General features: G+C 41.7%; 1 protein-coding gene across 1 annotated transcript in view; it reads left to right on the top strand.

Annotated features, from left to right (window-relative positions):
- The window catches only part of Copa (COPI coat complex subunit alpha), a 47,695-nt gene that overhangs the window by 18,506 nt on the left and 11,237 nt on the right, over positions 1-17,952 (top strand). Inside the window, exons 7-19 of the mRNA XM_059281087.1 lie at positions 235-344; positions 2,627-2,726; positions 3,836-3,971; positions 5,047-5,129; positions 9,161-9,311; positions 10,235-10,301; positions 11,332-11,407; positions 13,491-13,573; positions 14,780-14,919; positions 15,474-15,559; positions 15,663-15,801; positions 16,651-16,813; positions 16,908-17,054. Coding sequence (XP_059137070.1) covers positions 235-344; positions 2,627-2,726; positions 3,836-3,971; positions 5,047-5,129; positions 9,161-9,311; positions 10,235-10,301; positions 11,332-11,407; positions 13,491-13,573; positions 14,780-14,919; positions 15,474-15,559; positions 15,663-15,801; positions 16,651-16,813; positions 16,908-17,054 — 1,481 coding nt within the window. The remainder of the gene's footprint in view (positions 1-234; positions 345-2,626; positions 2,727-3,835; positions 3,972-5,046; positions 5,130-9,160; positions 9,312-10,234; positions 10,302-11,331; positions 11,408-13,490; positions 13,574-14,779; positions 14,920-15,473; positions 15,560-15,662; positions 15,802-16,650; positions 16,814-16,907; positions 17,055-17,952) is intronic.

The raw sequence follows: 17,952 nt of genomic DNA, 5'->3' as shown, positions 1-17,952 counted from the left end.
GAACTGAGTTGTGTTGGAAATGTGGGTTGGCTCCCAGTAGGGAGTCTTCTAAGAGTTAAGGAAGGAGCTAGTGTGTACATAGGTAGGTGCTTATGAGCACCTGTCTTCCTTCCATGTTTATTTGCCACTGTTTCATTTTATCTTAGTCTCTCAGTATACCTTTGTGTGGTTCTGCTACTTTGCTCTTATGACATTATATTTGCATCTTTCATCCCACTCCTTAACCCTCCAAAGGTCTAAGGAAAAAAAACTTGTCTCCTGGTGCTGTGGAGTCAGATGTGAGAGGAATAACCGGGGTTGACCTGTTCGGAACCACAGATGCAGTGGTGAAGCATGTACTCGAGGTATTTATCTCTGTTATTGGTGGTGAGTATGTGTTACCCTCTAGGGGAGCATCTCAGTATGCTATTCATTTCATATTCAGCTCTGTATGAGTGTGTGATGTGTATGGGCATGTGTACCACAGCACATGTGTGGAGTCCAGAGGACAAGTTTGTAGAATAGGTTCTCTCCATCTTTTTGTGGGTACCAGCATTTGAACTGTGGCTTAGGGAGCAAGCATTTTATCCACTGAGCCATCTCGGTGGCCCACATTTTTCATTCCTTCAGCAAGGATTTCAGTGCCAGACACTATCTGAGGTTGGGAGAATAGAACTGTAAGTAAGCCAACAATGAAAGGGAGATTATGTGTCATCTCAGGGAGTGTTATGTCATCTTACAAATCCAGTGGGGAGAAAAGAAGAAAGCTGGACATGTGCTCTGTCACTGTCACAAAGCAGAGCCCAATCTTAGGTCTTGTGGAAGGAGGGATCCTAAAGAAATTCCGTGAGAAGGACCAAGAACCAGTATGTATAAGAAACTTTGTTCACAGTGGGGAATAGAAAGCACAAGGGAAAAAAAAAAACTAGGTTTTCTAGTGGTGGTGCACGCCTTTAATCCCAGCACTCGGGTAGCAAAGGCAGGCAAATCTCTGTGAGTTCAAGGCCAGCCTGGTCTACCTGGGACAACCAGGACTGTTACACAGAGAAACCCTGTCAAAAAAAGAAAGAGGAAGAAGAAACTAGATTTTTTTTTTTAATTAGAAAAAAAAAACCAGTCTAAACCATATAACTACTCACTAAATGTGTACTGTTTTCCATCTCACAGATGGAAAAAAAATGAGATTTAGAGAAATCACACAGTTGGCCGAAGTCCAGGTGTATGCAGAGAATGTTGGGCTCGAAACGTGGCTCTAACTTGGAAACCAGATGCTTTTACAAATAAATAATACCCTTAAAAAATGCTTCTGAATCAACTACCTTATCCATAATTCTCTCAAAGAATGAATTATGGCTATGTAAATAGAGTAGAGGCTATCTTGAAGTCATCATCTTTAAACTTTTTGTCTTTATACTCTTTTAAATTTTTATAAGAATTCCAAAGAGTTTATTTATGTGTTATATCTGTCAATGTTAGCCGTACTTGAAATAAAACAGGTTTTTTAAAAAAGTGTTTTACTTGCAAATATATCTGTACCATATGAATGCCTTCAGAGACTGGAACAGGGCACTAGATCCTTTGGGACTGGTGTTGTAGGTAGCAGTTATGAGCAGTTGTATGTGGTTGCTGGGAACCAACCTGGGACCTTTTCAAGAAAAGTCAGTACTCTTAGCTTATGAGCCATCTCTTCAGCCGCTTGTTTTTGTTTTCTATTTCTTTTCTTCCTTCCTTCCTTCCTTCCTTCTTTCTTTCCTTCCTTCCTTCCTTTCTTTGTTTGTTTATTTGTTTATTTATTTATTTTTGTGCTAGGAATTGAACCTGGTACCTTGCACACAGTAAGCACATGCTCTACCATTGAATTACACCTCCAGCCTAAAACTGAGAACCTTTAACAATATGGACTTTGTCAGCATACATCTCATTAGCTGTCAGAACACTGATGTCATTACCGATCATGTATCCTATGGAAAACATAGATAATAACAGTAAAGGCAAATAAAGTCTTAGGATTAGGAAAATTGCTTTGAACTTACAGACTTTCCAGATGGATCTTGGAACTCTCCCAAGGGATTCCAGATCATACTTTGAAAACTTCTGCATTAACTTATAAAATAGGTCTTTATACTTAAGATGTTACAATTACTTAGAGAAATAAAACATGCATAGATAAGTAAAAAGGAAGGTAAAAAACATCCTAGATACAAATAAAACTGAATTTCCTGGTGGAAATCTTTGGAATGACCCATGAGAATTTGAAGTAGTAGTGGACAGATTGACATGGTTATTCTAATGTCCAGACCTTTACAATGAGCCAGGTATAATGCCACATATCTGTACTCCAGGAGACTGAAACAGAAAGGTCTGGAGTTCAAACCCAGCTCAGTCTATGCAACAAGACCCTGTCTCAAAAAAACAAATCCAATGAAAATAAAACAACAGCAAACGAACTTTACAGTGTGGCACAGTCCCTTGAGTCTTGAAGAGTGTTTCAGAGGGCTGGGGAAGAGTTCCGTGGTGGGGTGCTAGCTTAGCATGTGCAAGGCCCCGAATTAGAGCACCCATATGCAGAAAAAGAAACCACCAGCATGGTTGCTGTGAATTGTGTCTCTAAAGCTGTTTTGGAAGACCCACCTTTTCTTCTTAACAGGGTCATGATCGTGGAGTAAACTGGGCTGCCTTCCACCCCACGATGCCCCTTATTGTATCTGGGGCAGACGACCGGCAAGTGAAGATCTGGCGTATGAATGGTGAGTAACGCGGCGGTGGTGTTGCCATATCCAAGAAAGTGACCGCTGGCTAGCAAGGGAAAGTAGCCAGGTTCTCTGGACTTTGATCTGTTTTCTTGCCTTAGGTGATTATGTCCTACTAGTTCTAAGTGCATAGTCATTATCTCTTCCATTTTCCCCCATGACTGTTACCTGATTTTGAGAGACAAGAGCATAGTTAAGAGTAAAAATTCATGCAAGCATTTGACAAATAGTAACTTTTTTTTAGATTGTGTTCAGGACTCTGTTTATATTATTGTGACTAGAAAACTCCATGCTATAGAGTTTATATTGTTCTAAAATGCCAGCTAGTGATATATACCAAGAAGATAAAATAGAATAAAAGCATAAAGAATTTTTTAATATAAGTATTGCAGTCAATAAGGGCTCAGAATAAAAGAACAAATATGTACAGAAAAACTAGGAAACTTAGAGCTGAGATAGTATGTGATAGTAGCTCCAGCTACTCAAGAGGCTGAGTCCGTAGGATTATTTGTTCCTAGGTGTTCAAAGCCAGCCTGTGCAACAAAGCAAAACTTTGTGTCACCTCAAAAAAGAGGGTGTTGGGGCCAGAGTAACTAACAACAAAATGAAACAGAACAAACAAAATACATAAAAGAAGTGACTTACACACACACACACAAAAAAAAAACATTGCCGCATTTGGGGAAAACTTAATATTTTGCAGTGGTACTTGTGAGAGTATCACAGCTAGCTCTAGATCATGTGGCGGTATATCCTTGCAGTTTCAGCATGTGTGAGGTTGAGGCAGGAGGATCACAAGTACAAGACCAGCCTGAGCCACATAGCAAAACCTTGTCTCTTCAAAACATTGGGGCAATAGAAACGGCTCAGTGGACCTGCGGAGGACCTGATTGTGGTTCCTAGCATCAACATCGGGTGTCTCACAGCCACCTGTTACTCTAGCTCCGGGGGATCCAGTGCCGCCTTCTGGCCTCCACAGGCTCTATACACACAGATACACACACATAATTAAAAATACAAATAAAATCTTTTTTTTTTTTTAAAGGATGTTGGCTTTATAGATCCCAGAGTTATAGAGAATTGCGATAATTCCTTTTGTTCTTCAGAATCAAAGGCATGGGAGGTTGACACCTGCCGGGGCCATTACAACAACGTGTCTTGTGCTGTTTTCCACCCTCGCCAAGAGTTGATCCTCAGCAATTCTGAGGACAAGAGTATTCGAGTCTGGGATATGTCTAAGCGGTAAGGAAATTATTTATGTTATGTGACCAAACTCAAGAGAAGGTCCCTTCTCTGTCTTATTCTGTCTTTGAAAATCAGATTAGAAACCAACCATGGTAGCACATACATGTAATGTCAGCACTTGGGTGTTGGCAAGGGGATCATCAGGTCGAGGTCATCTTCTGCTATATGGTGAGTAGGAGGCCAACCAAGGCTACCTAAGACCCAGTCTCAAAAAAAAAAAGGCCAGTGAGATGGCTCAGCTTTCCATACAAACTTGATGGCATGCTTGAACCTACAGTAGAAGTGTGTCATCTCCCGAAAGTTGTCCTCTGACTTCCACACGAGTAAGCCATGTGCACACACATACACACATACATCTTCTACAATAATACTGTTTTAAAAAGAAAATCGAAAAGTTAGAATATTTCTTTTTTCTCTTTAGTATGAAGAAAAATCAAGTCCTACATTATGAAAATTTGAAGGGTATAATTCTTTGTGGTAAAAATGCTTGCTTATAGTGCATGAGGCCCTAAATTTAATACCCACTACTATAAAAAATAAATAAGCAAACAAACCTTGAAGACTGAAATATCAACACATTTATTAGATAGAACTCTCCTTGTTTTCTTTTTCTTCTCTAAACTTGTCTGAGTTTTTTCCTTCTCTTGAATGTTTAGCTAAGGAGGTAAGAATTGTGAGATGAAAGTACAATAGGAAATGATAAGGGAGAAACTGACAAGTCACAATAAAGGATTTGTTTGAAAAAGACTGTATCCTGATCCATAACTTCATTTACACTGTTTTCTGTGCCTGATGCACTTTTAAAGTCAGCTTATATGCTTCCTGTTCAGTTTTCTTGTGTATGATGTACTGAAGATTCTTTTTTTTTTTTTTTTGGTTTTTCGAGACAGGGTTTCTCTGTGTAGCTTTGCGCCTTTCCTGGAACTCACTCTGTAGCCCAGGCTGGCCTCGAACTCACAGAGATCCGCCTGGCTCTGCCTCCCAAGTGCTGGGATTAAAGGCGTGCGCCACCACCGCCCGGCCTGAAGATTCTTAATTAACAGTTTTCTTTGTGTACTTTTTCGTTTCCTAGGACTGGGGTTCAGACTTTCCGCAGGGATCATGATCGTTTCTGGGTCCTAGCTGCCCATCCCAACCTTAACCTGTTTGCAGCAGGTAAAGACCATGTCTTCTCCTACCCCTCTGATTTAGTTAAACGTTTGTAAGGTTTGAAAGTGATTTTCCATTGGCTTTGTCTCCAGTCCATGGTTTTAGAATGACAGAAAGAAGCAGAGCTCTCAGAGCCACGAAACTGAAGCTCTTCTCATTTTTACCTCTCTTACTCTTGGGATAGTGTTCTTTAGTGTTTTTCTCCACCCAGGTCTGTTTAACCTTCAGCTCATTCACTTGGATGTGCTCCTAGGAGCTCATAGGAGACTGTATTGAACACTTAGAGTTCTCAGACTGAGAAACTAGAAGCCAAGTCTAGTTCATTTGTCTGTCAAATACATTATAAATATCAGACCTTACTCTGGGTGCTGGTGTCAAAGCAGTGCATAAAGGAGTCCCTGTCTTACCAGGCATGGTGGCTCATTCCTTCAATCCCAGCACTCGGGAGGCAGAGCCAGGTGGATCTCTGTGAGTTTGAGGCCAGCCTGGTCTACAGAGTGAGATCCAGGACAGGCACCAAAGCTACACGGAGAAACCCTGTCTCGGGGTGGGGTGGGGTGGGGTGGGGGGGGTGGGGGGGTGGGGTGGGGGTGGGGGAAAGGAGTCCCTGTCTTGATGGAGCTTTAAGGGAAATAGACTATAAACAACAAGTATGTAAAGTGATGTGTGTTTGAAAATGCTTTGAACAAAAATGAAGCAAAAAGGAAGATGATGATAGTCAGTGTGTGTACTCCCGGTTGATATTGAGTGTTCAGAAAATGGAATGAGAAAGGAAGACTGTTATAGGACATGTTATAAGAACATGGAATGGATAAAAAAGAGAAGTTCTTAGCATGGTAGGGGAATATTAGAGATGCCAGTGGAAATATAATAAGGCATTAAGTAGTAGGAAGTAAGACTACATCAGATTTTGCTTGATTTTATAGGCTATGGCTTGTAGTTAGTTGTTTTTTTACTCTTTGCTCTTTGGGGGCCTGCTACCCAGCTCCCAAATAAATAAACGAAGACTTATTCTTACTTGGGAATGTCCAGCCTTAGCTTGGCTTGTTTCTAGCCAGCTTTTCTTAAATTATCCCTCTACCTTTTGCCTCTGGGCTTTTACCTTTCTCTATTCTATATGTCTTTCTTTACTTCTTACACTGTTGTTGGCTGTGTGGCTGGGTAGCTGGCCCCTGGCATCCTCCGCTCCTTCCCCTTTTCTCACTCCTCCCTCTTTTTCTTTTATTTATTCTCTCTTTCTGCCAGCCCCACCTGTTTCCTGCCTAGCTCTTGGCCATTCAGCTCTTTATTAGACCAATCAGGTGTTTTAGACAGGCAAAGTAACATAGCTTCACAGAGTTAAACAAATGCAACATAAAACAATGCCACACATCTTTGCATCATTAAACATATTTCACAGTATAAAGAAATGTAACGCATCTTAAACTAATATTCCACAACAATGTCTAGAACTTTATTTTATTTCATTCTGGCTGGGCAGTTGTGGCACCTGCCTTTAATCCCAGCACTTGGGAAGCAGAGGCAGGTGGATCTCTGTGAGTTCAAAGCCAGCCTGGTCTACAGAGTGAGTTTCAGGACAGCCAGGGCTACACAGAAAAGCCCTTCCTCAAAAGTAAACAAAGTTTATTCCTAATGAATTAAAAACCCCTGGAAAGGGGCTAGAAAGATGACTCAATGGTTAAGAGCCCTTGTTTTTGGAGAGGACCTGGGTTTGGCTCCCAGTACCCACACAGTGACTCATAATCATCCATAACTCTAGTTCCAGAGAATTAGATGCTCTCTTTTGAGGCACACATGCAGTATACAGATATACATGCAGGCAAAACACTCATACACAGAAAAATAAAATTTAAAAAAAAAATCAAGTTTTTAAAAGAAGCCACTGGAAGATTTTGAGTATGAAAATAAAGCTGGTTTATATGTGGGCAGGCAGTTGGAATATAAAAATGAGATTATTTAAGGGGTGGATGATGCTAATCGGGAAGGTACAAACATTTTATTTTTACTTTTTGTTGTTGTTGTTTTTTGTTTTTTGCTTTTCCAGACAGGGTTTCTCATGTAGCCTTGGCTGTCCTCAAACTCACAGCAATCTGCCTGCCTCTGCCTCCACTGTGCTGTGAGTAAAGGCATGTGCCACTACCACCTGGAAACATTTTCTTTTTTATTTGAAAACTTGATTTTTTTTTTTATTTTATTTTTCTGTGTATGAGTGTTTTGCCTGCATGTATATCTGTATACTGCATGTGTGCCTCAAAAGAGAGCATCTAATTCTCTGGAACTAGAGTTATGGATGATTATGAGTCACTGTGTGGGTACTGGGAGCCAAACCCAGGTCCTCTCCAAAGCTTTTTTATTACATTGGGCATGGTACCCCACGCCTTTAATCCCAGCACACAGGAGGCAGAGGCAGGAGGATCTCTGGATTCGAGGCCAGCCTGGGCTACAGAGTAACTTCTAGAATAGCCAGTACTATGTAGAGAGACCCTGTCTCAAAAAAACGAAACAAAAAGTTTTTTGTTTCGTTTTTTTAATTTACTTACTTATTTCATAAAGGCTTTTTAAATCAACTTTCATGTGAAGGCAAAATGGCTCAGCTGGCAAAAGTGCTTGCCAATACGCCTGACCACCTGCGTTTATTACCCAGAACCCACAGGGTAGGAGAAAACAGATTCTCATGAGTAGTCCTCTAACCTCCACACATATATCATGGTGTGCCCTCACCCAGTGAACAAATAAGTGTAGAAACAAGTTAACATTCATTTTCTTTTAGAGATTTTATTTAATTTTATTTTATATGCATTGGTGTTTTGTCTCAGTTCATGTCTGCATGAGGGTGTTGGATCCCCTGGAACTGTGGTTACTGACAGTTGTGAGTAGCCATGCAGATGCTGGTAATTGAACCCGGGTCCTCTGGAAGAGCAGCCAGTGCTCTTAACCACTGAGCCATCTCTCCAGCCCAACATTCATTTTTTTAAGCAGATAGTTTTTATGATTTTCTTATTTGCTAAGGACTAGAAAGAATGAAAAATAGTATAAATTCTTCCTTCAGAGAACACACAGAAAAATGTACTTAAATATGGTAGTATGAAATAATATTAAGAAGATTGACAGGGCTGGGAATATAGTTCACTGGTAGAGTGCTTTTCTAGCTTGTATGAGGTCCTGGGTTCAAGAAGAAAGGGCAAGGAGATGAGTGACAGAAAATTACTTGGAAAAAGGTTCTAAGAATTGTGAGAGTTTAGGAATGCATTTAGATGTTATATTGTTCTGTTATCTATAGCTGTAGCAAAATTCTTCACATTGGGTACTTAAAAAAAGAGATTTGGGCTGGAGAGATGCCTCATGGGTGAAGAGCACTTGCTACTCTTACAGAGGACTAAGGTTCCATTCCCAGCACCCACATGGTAGTTTACAACTGCCTGTTAATCCTGTTCCAGGGGATCTGACACCCTCTTTTGGCTTCCTCATGCACCAGGCATACACAATGTGCATATAATGTGAATGCAGGTACTTACATGTAGACATAAAATAAGAATAAATAGATTTGAAGAAGAAAAGGTGTTTCTTTTATTTACCGTTAAGGAGGTTGAAAATCCAAGATTGAGCAGCCCAACCATTTGTCCTTTGATGACTGTTCTTTTGGCTCAATCACAGTATGACACAGCATGACACATGATAGGAGTGTTCAAGAGGGAGAGATCACATGACCAGGTAGAAATCCAGAGAGAATTCAGGGTACTCTTTGTATAGTAACATTCTCCCCAGGTTACTGACCAGGGTCCTACGAGAACATGAATCCCAGGGTGCTTCTCTAATGACCTAGTAACATTTTACTAACCTCATCTCTTAAAGATTCTACCACCTCAGCATCTCACACCAAGCTTCTCGTATGAACCCTTGAGGCACAATCCATCTCCACACTGTAGTAGATGCCCCTGACCCTTTTAGCATGTGAATATATTCCTCTGTGTATCTCCTAGTTCTAGCAGTCCTTTTGCCTACAGCTGGTTGTTTCCTCTCTTCTCTCTGTTATCTAGGCCACGATGGTGGGATGATTGTATTTAAGCTGGAACGTGAGCGTCCAGCTTATGCTGTGCATGGCAATATGCTGCATTATGTAAAGGACCGATTCCTACGTCAGCTGGATTTCAACAGTTCCAAAGATGTAGCTGTGATGCAACTGAGGAGGCAAGTCTGACTTATTTCTTCTTCTAAACCCTTTCATCTGTTGCACTTCCTCAAGCAGGGCTCTTTAACCAGCCTTTTGTGTCTTAGCTATCAAATATGGATTCCCACTGAACAAACCTCCTCAGTTTAAATCCCATTATGGGAGATACAGAGGTGTCCATGAGGAGAATGGGAAGTCCCCTATTGGGACTGCTAGTGGCCTTGTGCCATAGATATTTTCCTACTAATGTCTGCAACTCTTGCAGATCATAGAAAGCTCCTAGATAGAGAATAGCCCAATTTGGTAATATATGTTTTGGCCTTTGTCATTAATGCCTTGAGGAACCTTCTGGCAGAGTGGAGTGATAGACCTAAATGTCTACAGTTCAGAATAATAAGAAAATAATGATTTTTTTTTTTTTAGAAGAGTTAAAGTTTATCAGAACTCTACCTTTACAGAAAAATACCGCATCCCTAAAAAGCAGAGCTGTGTCTCTGGAAGATATAACCTCTGGGATGCCTGGCCAAAGGAACTGTGCTTTGAATGCCAGCTGCATCATGCTGAAACATTCATGGTAGCAAACACTGGCATGCAGGCTTTATAACCACCCGCTAGGTTCACTGTGACAAAAAGATGGGTTTATGTGAACAGTCCCAGGGACAGAAGAAAACAGGCAGAGAAATCACATCATGCCACACTGTGGTGTCCACTGCAATTATGCATAGGAATTTGTACCAAGCAAAACTATCACCACTCACCACCTTCTGATAAAAATGTGGCTAGTGCTATTCTTTGCCATTTGAACTATTAAGTAGTCAAGTTTTAATGGAAAGGGTATCTGTTTTTCCTCAGTATAGAAGTAGTGAGTGTATGTATACTAGACTTTGAAGGGATAATTCTTTTCTATTCTTATACCTACTCTATTTCCTCCTTTTTTATGTAGTGGTTCCAAGTTTCCAGTGTTCAACATGTCATACAATCCAGCAGAAAATGCAGTCCTGCTGTGCACTGTAAGTAATTATGGAGTTTCTCTAGGTTCTTCTCAGTTTCTCTAAGTATCTTATTGCCCTTAGAGAACCTCTAATGGCATTTTTTGTTTTTTCAAGACTGGGTTTCTGTGTGTATCTTTGGCTGTCTTTGAACTTACTCTGTAGACCAGCCTGGCCTCAAACTCACAGAGATTCACCTGGCCTCTAATGGCCTCTTAAAAGCTCTTTTCCCCCAGTACTGAAAATTAAATATATAGGCACCTGTTAGGCAAGTTGTGTCTTCCTGATGGATCTCTTAATTGATATTTTGTAAGAGCTAACCCAGTGGACGCTCAGAGCTCACACTAAATGGCTTCAGTTGTCATAAACCTATTAAGGGTTTGTGAAGTGGTCAGAAGGAATGTTTGGAATTGTTTGTTATATACAGGAGGTGCCTTTTCTGTCCCTTCTGCTCAGGTGAACATAGAAGACCTGTGTTGGAAAGCTGGTTCTTTTTAGTGAAGTCACCTTCCAAATTATCGGGGCCCTCCCTGTTTCCTGCCACACCATCTTAAAAAAAAAATGAAGAAATGGCATTCTAACTTTAGTATCCTGGTGGCTGAATGAAATTTGCTTTTCCTGTATAGCTTTTTATACGTAATCTTGGTCTTTTAGTATCTAACACTACCATATTCTCATGACAGTTTTCTTGAATGTCTTCTTAGATCTGTTTTGTTTTCCTTTTCTTTTTTCAAGTAGACTTTTAAGTTGACAAGTATATTCAGATGAGGCACCAGGTTCCTCATCTTTTAATTTGTGGAATAGAGAGAAATCTTTGTTGTTATTCAGATAGTATCTGCATTTTTAGAGGATAATGAGAATAGTGCCATCAGTGCTTGGTTGTTTGGCTAAGAGCATTATAATTCTTAGGGAAATAACTCAAGGACCCTCTGGGTGCAGGTAATTGGAAGTATACGTTCAATGTTGCCTGTGTTGCAGTTTTCTCTGTCAGAAAAAAAAACCAGTGTCTTCAGTGCCGCTCACTAAACGTGTTTCCCTTTTTCCCCTACAGAGAGCAAGCAATTTAGAGAATAGTACCTACGATCTATACACCATCCCCAAAGATGCAGACTCCCAGAATCCTGATGGTAGGTGCTCTTCGTCTCCTCCGCTCTGCTTCCAGCTCTCCTTGCCTGTATCATCACTTCTTTTCAAGTTTTTCTCATCCCATCCGCAGGCTGTGGCTACATCACTCATGTCTGTTGGCAGGTGCTGCTGACAGTTGCACCAGAGGCAATTGTAGTGTGAAATATTCATGTTCTGCCTCCATTTTATTACCCCAGCTAGATATATATATTTTATAATTTGGTTATTAGAAACTCTCCATTTTCTCTTTCAGCACAGCATGTTATCCTAGATTATTGTCAGCTGATATGACTTTCACCCTGGTAGTTTCATTTATTTAAAAATGTGGCTCCAGTCTTACAATGTCTCATCCTGGGACTGGGGATTTATTCTCGACTATCTATATCCAGATCCGATTTGCTTCCTTTTGCATGTCAAAAAGATGAGGCTGCTAACAGTCCCATGACCCACCTGGGATCCCAGGATCCAGCTGAGACCCCTGCCTGCCTCTTTCATCACCACCATCCCTTGTTGATGTCCTTACTATTAGAACTTGCTGACAAACCATTCTCAGAATGCAGTGGAATCTCATTTATGCTCTTTGCAATGCAGTTCTTCCAGTGGATTAACAGGCCTTGCCCAGTCTAAAGTTTATTCCACAGACCCTGCCTTTTACTAGTACATTTTGATTTTTTTTTTTTCCGAGACAGGGTTTCTCTGTGTAGCTTTGCGCCTTTCCTGGGACTCACTTGGTAGTCCAGGCTGGCCTCGAACTCACAGAGATCTGCTGGGCTCTGCCTCCCAAGTGCTGGGATTAAAGGCGTGCGCCACCACCGCCCGGCACATTTTGATATTTTATATCCTCCAAAGTTCTGAGAAATATTTTGTTAGGTCTGTCCCTTTTGTGAGTACCAACAGGTCATTGTTATTGTAATACTCTCTTTTGTTTGTTTTCTTTTTTGGAGGGAGTGTGTATGTGTATGAGGCAAGGTCTCACTGTATAACCCAGATTAGCCTAGAACTTATGGTTCCCCTTAGTACTGGAATTACACATTATGCCAACTCATTTTACTCTTTTAAATGTGCTCAGGGTGAGATGATGAGAGAAACAGGAAACATATATATTTGGGATCCATAAAGTCAAGTCTCCCTCACAAATTAGTCAGCTAAGCCTCCCTAACTAAATTTGTGATTTAGTGCCTCCCAGCCCACCTTTGTTTTTGTTCTTTTTTCATATCTGTTAACAGTCAATAGAACTTCTGTTATCCATCCTTTAAGAGGGATAATAATTATAAAGGTGTGGCCCAGTGGTGGACACCAGAGAGAATGCAGAAGCTGGAGTAGTATAGGTTGTGGTAAAAATTTGTTTTGCAAATTCTTTGGCATTCCAGGTACCAGAAAAGTATAAAGCAAGGCTGGCCAGCATGTTGTTGTTTTCCATTGGTGTAACAGATAAGACTATTTGAATATATTCTTTACAAGTTTCTCAGAGAGTAGAGTATCCATTTCAAAATTCTAATCAGCTGCAATCTGAGGAACATTTTATGACTCTCCTCAGGGCGATAATGCTGAATTGACATTCACAGAGCAACAGCTTGATGCTGTGTTGCCCAGCACTGAGCCTGTCAAGATTTAGCTGGAAGTGCCATGTCCCACCCTGCCCAGCTAGGGGGCCGGCGTTAGCATGTTAAAAGCAGCAGAGCAGCTGCGTCCTGGGGTGGGGTTCTGTCACTTCTCCAGCTTGTGTAGATAGGAGGGCTGAAACTTTGACAGGCTGCTTGCTGTGCCTCAGCTTGGCCAGGAAGGCCCTGCTCGTTAGCTTGATGGAGTGTGCTGTCTCCCAAGATGGGCAGCATTTCTGCCAGTATGTGGTGCTGGCTGAAATGCAGCCACTTGGCCTAGAGATAAGAGGCTTGGCAGGGGTGGGGGCTGGAGTTTGGAGGGAACTGGTGGGGAAAAGTCCCTGACAGTAGCCTGAGGTTATGGCTGAATTAGTTAGGAGGCAGCTGAACTGGCGAAGCCAAAATGGCAGCTCCATGGCACCTGACTCCGTCACCTGCTAGCGGCTCACCACATGCTCCCACACTTTGGTTTTGTTCTCTCCAGCCCCTGAAGGGAAACGATCCTCAGGCCTGACGGCGGTTTGGGTTGCTCGGAACCGGTTTGCTGTCCTAGATCGCATGCATTCGGTGAGTTAAGGCTAAACGTGGAGACTGAGTTAGGGAGGATGATGGCAGTGCACAGTAAAGAGCACTGTTGTGATCCTTGGGCACCGGGTCTCCCTCTAACCCTAGGCTAATCCCTTAGGGAGGACAAGTTGATTTGATTGGGTTGATGTCACTGGGGCTCTGGGCTTCTGAATTTAGAGGAGCTAAGACCATCAGACTTTAAGTATATTTATATTGTTCATGTACACAGGTTTTCCTCCCTGTCCCACTCCCCTTATTGGTATTTAAAATGTATTAAGTTTAGAGAGTCAGGCATGGTGACACACACCTTTAAGGCTGAGGTAGTCCTGGTCTACAGAACAAATTCTAGGATAGCCAGAGCTACACAGAGAAACCCTGCCGATAGATAGATAGATAGATAGATAGATAGATAGATAGATAGATAGCGAAGGTCTCCCAATAAAACCTCAACTAAAGCTTAATTCCTGGCTGTTTTCTTTCTAACTGATTAAGAAACTCAGATTTAGGTGAGTAGTTTTTTTTGTTGTCTGCTGAGTTTTAAGTCCTGGGGTTGAATTTAGGGCCTTGTTCATGCAAGGTAAGTGCTCTGCCACTATAATCAACTTTTTTCTTTATTTGTTGTGTAATTTTGAGGATCTCACTAAGACTAGTGAGGATCTGAGTAGAGTGGCAATGAACTTTCTCTGTAGCCCTGACAGGGTATGTAGTCCTGGCCCAGCCTTTTAGGACTTCTTTTTTTAAGAGAGAGGTTAGAGGCCATTGAGATGTCTCAGTGGGTAAGGACCCTTACCAAGGTAGATGACCTAAATTCAATTTCTGGGACCCATGTGTAGAAGGAGAGAACTGACTTCTTCAATTTGTCCCCTGACCCCCACACATGGACACCATGTACACACACACACACACAGGAGCTTTATAAATAAATAAATAAATAAATAAATAAATAAATAAATAAATAAATAAATAAATAAATAAATAAATAAATGTTGAGGGATAAATGTTGAGGGAGTTGGAGAAGGAAAAAGAGAGAAAAGACAGAGGTTAATAATAAGGCCCTGGAGACAGTCTTGGAGTGATCAACCTGATGTATAAATGACTTGGACAGGGAAAAAAAAAATTCTTCATTGAACGAACAATTGCTGAGGGACATCATTAGCTGTTACCTTATTCATTCACTTCTCATAACTCCATCTGTACTCATTTCAGCTTCTGATAAAGAATCTGAAGAATGAGATCACCAAAAAAATCCAGGTGCCCAACTGTGATGAAATCTTCTATGCTGGCACTGGCAACCTCTTGCTTCGGGATGCAGATTCCATCACACTCTTTGATGTCCAGCAAAAGCGGTAACATGACAGATGCCCCTGACAGACAGAGATGTAGTGAGGGAGAGTAGAAATATTTCCTAGGAGCTTTTTTCCTCAGCTTGCATGTGGCCTAGCTGCTTCTTGTACACTTAACTCTAAGACTGTTAGTAGTCCTTTTTCCCCTCCATGGCTACTCTCCCACCCGGTGCATGCACTCCAGCAGGGTAGCAAGGGGCTGTGTACTTAGGTATTTTTATAGTACCTACCTGGACAAGGAATGCTTTCAGGTCTTAGAATGAGAAGGACACAGAGGTGAATAGCACAGTTCCTGTTCTTAAGGAATTTTGTAATTCTAGTGGTGAAACTGATAGATGTTAGTGCCTATAGGAGGGATGGGGACAAGGAATAAGGAAGGGGCAGTGCAGAGTGTGAGCCCAAACATTTGAGCTCACTGACCTACAGTGAGCAATGTTCCCTTGGTGTTCCATTGAGAAGTTGAGTTTTACATTAATTAAAGATGGAAAAAGACATAGGTCATAGCTTGAGACAAGGGATTAGGCCCATTCGTGATTACCTTTCTCTTGCTATCCCAGGACTCTGGCATCAGTGAAGATTTCCAAGGTGAAATATGTTATCTGGTCAGCAGACATGTCTCATGTAGCGCTACTGGCCAAACATGGTAAGTCTTCATTATATCCACCGTCTTAGAGCCCACTTCCCCCCTGCCAGTCTACTGCACTCACCCTGTCCAACAGAGCACTCATGCCCTTTGCCTCTTACAGCCATTGTGATCTGTAACCGCAAGCTGGATGCTCTATGTAACATTCATGAGAACATTCGTGTCAAGAGTGGGGCCTGGGATGAGAGTGGGGTGTTTATCTATACCACAAGCAACCACATCAAATATGCCGTCACCACTGGGTAAGTTAATTCTCTGGGACACAGTGGGAGAAGGTGTCTTCTTGAAATCACTGTGCTAACTCAAGAGATATAACTGCAGTTCTCTGTTAACATTCTCCATGAAAAAACTAACAGGGTATATATGTGTGCTAAAGACATTCATGGAGGAGGGGGGTGCAGTGTGTGTATATGGCTCTGTATGTGTTTATGTGTATGTGTGTATGTGTGATGCCTCAGTGGGTAGAGGCAGTTTCTCACAGGCCAGACAGCCTGAGTTCAATCTCCAGATTCCTCCAACTCCTCTCACCCCACGTATTGTATACACATACAAACACACATATACATAAAAAATTTCTCAAAACTTAGGAAAAAATTATAAAGGACTAGAGGGACCAGTGAGATGGCACAGCAGGTTAAAAAAAAATGCTTTATATGTGAGCCTGGCAACCTGAGTTTGACCCCAGAACCCTTATGTAGGTGAAAGGAGAGAGCTGACTCCTCAGAGCTGTCCTCTGACTTCCACACATGCATTGCAGCACACATTTCTACACCACATCCTGCCCACATACATAATAATGATTTTTTTTTATTTTTTAAAGGAGGCTGTCAATGGTAGTGTGCTTTCCTAGAATGCCAAAGGCTCTGGGTTCAATCTCTTATACTGCAAAACATAAAAATAAAAAGTCCATAGCATCTGTTCTGTCGTAGAAAAGAATAAAATCAATTTGAAACACTTCTGGCTGTACCATTGTTTAAGTAGTGCTTGATGAAAGAAAGGGTAACAGGAAAAGACTGTCCTAGCTTCGTTCATTATTTAAAAGCTGGATTTCCTCTCGCTTCCTGAATTGTGCCTTCTACCCCTCTTCCTAGGGACCATGGGATCATCCGAACTCTGGATTTACCCATCTATGTCACAAGAGTGAAGGGCAACAATGTCTACTGCCTGGACAGGGAGTGTCGGCCTCGGGTACTCACCATCGACCCCACTGAGTTCAAGTTCAAGCTGGCCCTGATCAACAGAAAGTATGATGAGGTAGGAAGCAAGGAAACCTAACAAAAAGTATAAGAGGCAGTGCACCTTTTCCTTATAAGCAATCTGTTTCCTGCTTTCCAAACCAAATGTCTAGGTACTGCACATGGTGAGGAACGCCAAGCTAGTCGGCCAGTCAATCATTGCCTATCTCCAGAAAAAGGGTTATCCGGAAGTGGCCCTGCATTTTGTAAAGGATGAGAAAACTCGCTTCAGCCTGGCTCTGGAGTGCGGAAACATAGAGGTGAGAGGAATATACAGCTGTCTGTCCCAGAAAGCTGTAGAGAAAGGGAGAAGCTTAGAGTCAGTGTCACTTAGTAGATGCTAGGTGTCAGGCTGGTCTCCAGGAAGTGTTATCCTGGGATTGTGCCTTAGCCAGAATGGAAATTAGGATGGTTTTAGTTACATTGAGCCATTTTCCTGTCGTCGTTTCTGTTTCTGCTTCTTCCTGTCTCTTCTTCTGCCACAGTATTTCCACTCTTGTGACTGTTTTCTTTTTTTCTCTCTCTTTTTTTTTTCCCCCTCCTTTTGGTCAGATTTGAAGCAAGCTTTAATCAAATACTAGCCAGGAGGATGAACTCTGGCTAGGTCCACTCCTGGATTCCCAGGAAATGGCCTCTTGTTACTGTTTTCAAACTGAATTTAAGAATTTCTAAGCTGGGCAGTGGTGGCGTACACTTTTTGATCCCAGCACTTAGGAAGTAGGGGCAGATGGATCTCCAAGTTCAAGGCCAGCCTGGTCTACAAAGCGAGTTCCTAGACAGCCAGGACTGAAACACAGAGGAACCCTGTCTGGAAAAAACAATAAAAAAGGAAAAAAAGAATTTCTAGTATAGAAGCAAGATAGTAAGAAATCTAAAGAATCTGTTTGTTTTCCTTGATGCTTGATCTTGCTGGATGAAGTCCTTATGAAATGTTGAGACCCAGAGGGCGTGGGCATTGTTTCAGGAGGAAAGGACTTAGGAAAGCTGCTTTTCCATCTGCGTCTCATTTCTTCTCCTATTTCCCCTGTGGAGCTTCAGAACCAGCAGATAGGAAATAAGACAGCACAAGTAAGGGCTGTCTCTGTGGATTGTGTAACTGATAGGTGGTTGTACTGTGCAAGGAAAATTCAGAGGGTGAGAACGATGGTGTGAGTCTCC

This window comes from Peromyscus eremicus, chromosome 15, assembly GCF_949786415.1.
Source record: "Peromyscus eremicus chromosome 15, PerEre_H2_v1, whole genome shotgun sequence".
NCBI classification, from domain to species: Eukaryota; Metazoa; Chordata; class Mammalia; order Rodentia; family Cricetidae; genus Peromyscus; species Peromyscus eremicus.
The sequence above is the reverse complement of the archived record's forward strand: the minus strand, read 5'-3'. Positions and strand labels throughout refer to the sequence as shown.